Source organism: Sprattus sprattus (genome assembly GCF_963457725.1).
Source record: "Sprattus sprattus genome assembly, chromosome: 1".
Taxonomy (NCBI): domain Eukaryota; kingdom Metazoa; phylum Chordata; class Actinopteri; order Clupeiformes; family Clupeidae; genus Sprattus; species Sprattus sprattus.
Window position 1 is genome coordinate 25,796,099 of NC_137920.1, and position 7,500 is coordinate 25,803,598.

General features: G+C 44.5%; 1 protein-coding gene across 1 annotated transcript in view; it reads left to right on the top strand.

The window, feature by feature from the left end:
• LOC308368802 (nidogen-1-like) overlaps positions 1-7,500 on the top strand; it is a 42,775-nt gene that overhangs the window by 18,838 nt on the left and 16,437 nt on the right. The window contains exons 9-11 of the mRNA XM_080843065.1: positions 1,826-1,960; positions 4,096-4,224; positions 5,049-5,192. Coding sequence (XP_080699191.1) covers positions 1,826-1,960; positions 4,096-4,224; positions 5,049-5,192 — 408 coding nt within the window. The remainder of the gene's footprint in view (positions 1-1,825; positions 1,961-4,095; positions 4,225-5,048; positions 5,193-7,500) is intronic.

Consider the following 7,500-nt stretch of genomic DNA (forward strand, 5'->3'; position numbering starts at 1 on the left):
TCATGTTCTGTTGTGTTCTGTTTGATTCAGTTGAGCAACAAGGTTTGCTCCACGCTCAGTGAGTGGTTTAGTTCAGTTCTGTTCGGTTTCCCTCAGCCTTTTTCAGTTCGGGTCAGTTCTAATACCTGTAAGTCCAACTAACTCACAAACCTTGGTTACGTCCATTTTAAAGCAAATTCAGTCTGGTGTATTAACATTGGCCCATCACACTAATTCAGCTCATTGTAAATTGAAATATGAGAACAGTATTGACACCAATGCTTCATTCTAATTGGTTTAAAAGTCAGGTACATTTACCAACTGTAAAATTCCTTGGGCAAAGCAGGTGAAGCACATGCCTTTTAAGGGCAGGTTCAAGCTATCTCTGTGACTGGAGGCTCTGGCCGACCGTGACTGGATTACAGATGAAAGACCCTTCTAGAGTGTGTGTAGCATCACCCCATTTGTGGCCAGTTGAACAGCAGGACGAGGGGAAATAGGGTTATATGGCTGGTGACCTTTAAACCCTGCATGAGGTCTCCTAGGTTACAAGGGGTCTTTAAGGGGCCGTTGCTGCCAGATTGCCAGATTGCGTGTGAGTGTGTGTGTGTTTTTGTGTGTCTGGATGAAAGACGATGGGTATATTTAAGAAGATGGAAAAGTCTATTGTTTTGTGTGTTTCAGGGTGAGTGTGAGTGGAGTGTGCTTAATGATTTTCCAGTGTGAATCTGAGCGTGCCTGTGGGTGAGGGACATATGCTAGTATGTGAGTTATTAAGCCAGAGATGTGTGTGATTTAGTGGCCAGAGAGGAGAGTATGTGTGCTTTGTAGGGCTTAAGTATACTCCAAAAGGTCTGCTTTGAGCAACACAGATGCATACTTATGTCCTAAGTATACTAGTTTTGCTGTTGCAGGCATGTCTCATAGCGCATAAGCTCAAGCCCTCAATCACAGAGTTTGAAGTAATATCTCTACATCGTGCGCGCACGTGTGTGTGTGTGTGTGTTTGTGTGTGTGTGTGTAACATCTGTGTAAGGGTTGCTGTGAGGTTCTCAGGAGGAGAGCGGACTTCAAACGGCTGTCAGTAACAGGCAGCTGCTCTGTGCTGTTTATGAAGGGGTTGGTGGCGCTGCACTGATCTGTGTTTAGTTAAACAGCAGAGTGTGTGTGTGTGTGTGTGTGTGTGTGTGTGTTTAGTTAAACAGAAGAGACTGGAAGTGTTTGGAAGTCTCTCATCTCAAGTCAAAGCAACTCAAAACATCAGAATTGAGACAAAGTGTTCTTGCCTCAGTTACTATTTGTGTACCTGATAGTTTGAGGCACTCTGTATGAATCTTTTCTGGTCCTGGCTAAAAGTCAGTAAAGTAAACACACACTGAGAAGGAAGCGTTCACATGGGCATAATGTCGGCTTAGTATAATAGTTCTATCTGACAGTCCAGACAACATTAATGGGGTACTGGGTGATTATGAATGGACTGTGTGAGTGGGTGGGTTAGTTTATCATTCATTAATGAAAAGTTGAAATTATCCTCTTGTGTGTATCGTTGTTTTGTTACTTCCCCTTTAGTTGGACACAAACATTGTAGCTTTGAAAACATTAAGAATAACCCACGCACACACACACACACACACACACACACACACACACACACAAACACAAACAAACGCAACCATAACTATGAGCTGTATGCTGTCTTTGCTTTCACTGTACTTGCGTTGGTTACGTTTACATTCCACTTTAATATTAATACTGAACTTCAACAGACAGTCATTACAGTAAGATGTCTGCCTGACTGTGGATGGTATTGTTTGTATTGACATGACCTGTGGTCTTTGCTTGATAGGTGAAACTGTGGAGAACCCTTGCTTCACTGGCAGACATGGCTGTGACACTAACGCCCTGTGTCGGCCCGGTGAGGGGACTCAGTTCACCTGCGAGTGTAGTAGCGGTTTCACCGGAGACGGACGCGCCTGTTACGGTAAGGTTACTTTGTGTGTGTACTTGCCTGCCTGCTTGTGTGTGTGTGTGTGTGTGTGTGTGTGTGTGTATGTGTGTGTGTGTGTGTGTGTTTGTGTGTGTGTGTGTGTGTGTGTGTGTGAGAGTGTGTGTGTGTGTGTGTGTGTGTGTCTGTGTGTGTGTGGGTGTGTGTGTGTGTGTGTCTGTGTGTGTGTGTGTGTGTGTGTGTGTGTGTTCGTGTGTGTGTGTGTGTGTGTGTGTGTGTGTGTGTGTGTGTGTGTGCATGTGTGTGTGTGTGTGCATGTGTTTTCAACATTCTTCCTCCTTGTTCCAAATAGGTGAGTGTAGCAGCAGCTGTTTGCTATTCCTGCCGTGTAGGTTGTCATTGAGGAGTGGAAGTAACCATTAAAACTTACAGGACCTGACATCATACTTATTCCACCTCACAGCTCCTTCAGAGATGAGTGTGTGTCAGAACAGTGTGTGTGTGTGTCCCCATCTCACAGCTGAACTAAGTCACTCCAGAAGCCAGAACTGCATTTCATATGTCCGTCATTATCCAACATAATGCCATAATTTGTTCAAACAAACTACTTAGACAATATTCATGGATTGTTTATATATCCTCCAATCCTCTAGTGTTTTTGCACCTGGTCTTGTTTATAGTACTGGCAGCTTTTTCACATTCTGTATCCACTGTCTTTCTGTGGGCTTCCAGAGCTGGTTGGCCTGTGTTAGCTTACCCCTAATCGAATTTAAGACATGAAAGAATTCCTCGGACGTAGGAAACAGAATTCCTCGGATGCGAGTGCTAGAGAGGATGTCCCAGTCCAAACATCCATGGTGTCATGACAGAGTGTATATGCTGTGTGTGTGTGTGTGTGTGTGTGTGTGTGTGTGTGTGTGTGTGTGTGTGTGTGTTGGTGTATATGCTGTGTGTGTGTGTGTGTGTGTGTGTGTGTGTGTGTGTGTGTGTGTGTGTGTGTGTGTGTGTGTGTGTGTGTGTGCTGTGTGTGTGTGTGTGTGTGTGTGTGTGTGTGTGTGTGTGTGTGTGTGATGTTGTGTGTGTGTGTATATGTGTGTATACGTATATGTGTGTGTGTGTGTGTGTGTGTGTGTGTGTGTGTGTGTGTGTGTGTGTGTGTGTGTGTGTGTGTGTGTGTGTGTGTGCTGTGTGTGCTGTGTGTGTGTTGTGAAGGAGTCAGGGGGAAGAGATGGGTTATATGTCTTCTTCCTGAATAAAAGGAGGTTGTTTTAGAGTCGGGGGATAGGAACATCCTCTGAGGGATCTAGAGACAATCCATAATGCAAAGCAAATGTGTGTGAGTGTTTGCGTGCGTGTGTGTGTGCTGTGTGTGTGTGTGTGTGTGTGTGTGTGTGTGTGTGTGTGTGTGTGTGTGTGTGTGTGTGTGTGTGTGTGTGTGTGTGTGTGTGTGTGTGTGTTTGTGTTTGAGAGAGAGAGAGAGAGAGAGAGAGAGAGAGGGAGGGAGAGAGAGCTACAAAGAGAAAGAGGAATACAGATAAGAAGAAAGTTAAAGCTGTCTGTTAAGAAAAGCGAATAAAAGAGGTAGTGTAGTCATCCATCCTGTGTGTAAACGGGAGAAGGAAAAGGGGAAGGATGTAGAGTAAGAGAGGTGAAGAAAAGCAGGAGACAGAGCTTAAGGAGAAGATGGACATAAGGAGAGGGAGAAGGAGACAAAGGAAGGGAGGACATAGGGAGAGGGAGAGTGTAGTTCCACTCTCTTTCTAATCTAAAGAACAGTGAAGTTCGCCTCTTACTGTAATCTAAAGAACAGTGTAGCTCCCTCTTGATTTGAGTTTCCTTTGATGAAGATGAAAATGAAATATCAGTCTGTTTTGAGCCCTTTCAGACTCGGCTGCACGCCATTGTTGAGTGTTGAGCGCACACACAGCTATAAATATCCTTTATCTCACAACTAATTATTTCACAAATTGCAATCTGGCATATTTGTATCTCTGTCTCACCTGTATCTCTCTCTATTTTATCTTTCATCTACCGCCTTTTATCTCTCTCTTTCCCTCTCTCTCCCTCTCTCCATCTCTCTCTCTCCCTCTATCTTCCTGTCTCTCTCCCTCCCTCTATCTTTCTATATCTCTCTCTCTCTCTCTGTGTCTCTCCCTCCCTCTATCTCGTAGATGTCGACGAGTGCAGGGATACTCCTCAGATCTGTGGCCGTCACTCCGTCTGCAGCAATCAGCCCGGAACGTTCCACTGTGGATGCTTGGACGGCTACCAGTTCGCCAGTGATGGACGGACCTGCATTGGTACACACACACACACACACACTCACACACACACACACACACACACACACACACACACATACACACACACACACACACACACACACACACACACACACACACACACACACACACACACATGGATAGACCTGTTTCAGTACGTTATCACTGGTGCATACACAATGCTTACAGTCTGTGATGTGAACTCTGTGTGTTTGTGAGAGGAGGAGAGAGATAGAGAGAGAGAGAGAGAGAGAGAGAGAGAGAGAGAGAGAGAGGAGCATCAGTATCAGGCATTGCCGGTTTAGTTTTCTTTTAATTGTATGTGTTTGTTTGAGGGGAAAAGAGATAGAGAGAGACATGAAGAGAGAGAGCGAGAGACATGAAGAGAGAGAGAGAGACATGAAGAGAGAGAGAGAGACAAAGAGAGAGGGAGAGAAAGAGGAACATCAGTATCAGTCATGGCTGGTGTTGTATTGCGTTGGACACAGATAAGAGGAACATACTGTATGTCTCACTGGTCCTTCTGCCTCTTCTCTTCCATCTGGTTTGTCTCTGACTTCATAAATCTGACTTCCATTCCCTGTCTGTCTTTTTGCCCTATCATCTTCCTCTTCCCTTCTCTTCCGTCTCATCTCTCTCCCTCTCTCTCCCTCTCTCTCTGTCCTTTCTCTTCCCCTTTCACTCCCTCACCCTCTCTCTCTACTCGCCTTCTCTCTCCCCCTCTCTCTACTCCCCCTCACTCTCTCTGTCTCCTTCTCCTTCCCTCCCTCTCTAACTCTCGCCGTCATCCTCTCTCCCCCACTTTCCCTCCCTCTCTCCCCCCCTCCCTCCATTGTGTGCAGAGGTGGAGCGTGCGGTGGACCACTGCCTGCGTGGTACCCACACCTGTGATCTGGCTGAGAGGGCTCGCTGCAGCTACACCGGCGGCTCCAACTTCATCTGCTCCTGCCTGCCGGGTTACCAGGGAGACGGACGCTCCTGCAGGGGTCAGTCACCGGATCCGTGTGTGTGTGTGTGTGTGTGTGTGTGTGTTTGTGATTGTGTGTGTGTGTGTTCGTGTTCGTGTTCATGTGTGTGTGTGTATGTGTGTGTGTGTGTGTGTGTGTGTGTTTGTCTGTGTGTGTCTGTGTGTGTGTGTGTGTGTGTGTGTGTGTGTGTGTGTGTGTATGTGTGTGTGTGTGAGTATGTGTGTGCGTGCGTGCATGCGTGTGTGTTTGTGTATATGTGTGTGTGTGTGTGTTTGTGTATATGTGTGTGTGTGTGTGTGTGTGTGTGTGTGTGTGTGTGTGTGTGTGTGTGTGTGTGTTTGTGTTTGTGTGTGTGTATAAGAGAGACAGATAGAGAGAGAGAAAAAGAGTGAGAGACAGAGTGTGTTGGTGGGACAAATATCTTTCTGACTGAGTGTGTATGTATATGTTTGCGTTCCAGAGAGATAGGGAAGTTACCTGGGTCTGTGTTTGTCTACTTCACAAAGTTTGTGTCTGAGGATGAAAGGACAAAGTGTGTGTGTGTATGTGTGTGTGAACAAGAAAGGGTGAGTGTGTGTGTGTGTATATGTGACACTGCATGAGAGAAACCATATGCACGTGATGCTCGCTCACCCCCCTATCACTCGGTCACCCAGAGAGAGAAAACACCAGGCCTCCCGCTCCGATAGTCAGGGGTCACGGGGTCGTGTTGATGTTTCATCCTGAGATCAGCCTGGAGGATGTTTGCTCAGGATGCAGCGACTAGGACAGAGAACCGAGGCAGTGACCCACAACCCTACATGACAGGCCTTTAGATCATACAACACAAATAATATGCTTTTTAGATCATACAACCCTACATGACAGGCCTTTAGATCATACAACACACATAACAGCCCTTTAGATCATACAACACAAATAATATGCTTTTTAGATCATACAACCCTACATGACAGGCCTTTAGATCATACAACACACATAACAGCCCTTTAGATCATACAACACAAATAATATGCTTTTTAGATCATACAACACAAATAATATGCTTTTTAGATCATACAACCCACATAACAGCCGTTTAGATCATACAAAACAAATAACTTTAATTAAGATCATACAACACACACAACATGTGTTTAGATCATACAACCCACATAACATGCCTTTAGATCATACAACACAAATAATATGCTTTTTAGATCATACAACACACACAACAGCCCTTTAGATCATACAACACACATAACATGCCTTAAGATCATACAACACATATAACATGCCTTAAGATCATACAACACAAATAACAGGCCTTTAGATCATGCAACAAAAATAATATGCTTTTTAGATCATACAACCCACATAACAGCCCTTTAGATCATACAACACACACAACATGCCTTTACAACACAAATAACATGCCTTTAGATCATAAAACCCACATGACATGCCTTTAGATCATACGACGCAAATAACATGCCTTTAGATCATACAACACAAATAATATGCTTTTTAGCTCATACAACCCACATGACATGCCTTTAGATCATACGACGCAAAAAACATGCCTTTAGATCATACAACACATATAACATGCCTTAAGATCATACAACACATATAACATGCTTTTTAGATCATACAACACAAATAATATGCTTTTCAGATCATACAACACATGTAACATGCCTTTAAATCATACAACACAAATTTACATTCAGATTTATAGGAAGCAGCACATAAGGTTGTGCCTCTTACTCTTCCCCTCTCCTCTTTCTTACCTCTCTCTCACTCTTTATCTCACAAACACACATGTACTCTCTCTCTCTCTCTCTCTTACACACAGACACATACACACTCACACACACACACACACACAAACACACACAGGAAATGCCTAAGGATTTGATATCTATTGGATGTGCAGTTTAAGGCCAGAAGGGTTTGTTATATATCATTCCATAAGGACACAGTGTGTGTGTGTATGTGTGTGTGTGTGTGTGTGTGTGTGTGTGTGTGTGTGTGTGTGTGTGTGTGTGTGAGAGAGAGAGAGACAGTGGGTGTGTGTGAATCTGGAGAGCATTTTAACACATCCTTCAGGAGATCATTCATTCGCTTTGGTGTGGCTAATTTATGAGGTTTCCTCTTCGCATACACCCACATGCATAGATACACACATGTACACACAGACCTACTTTCTCTACCCCTCTCTGACACACACAGATACACAACACAAACACACCCACACGCACACGCACACGCACACACACACACACACACACACACACACACACACACACACACACACACACACACACACACACACACACAC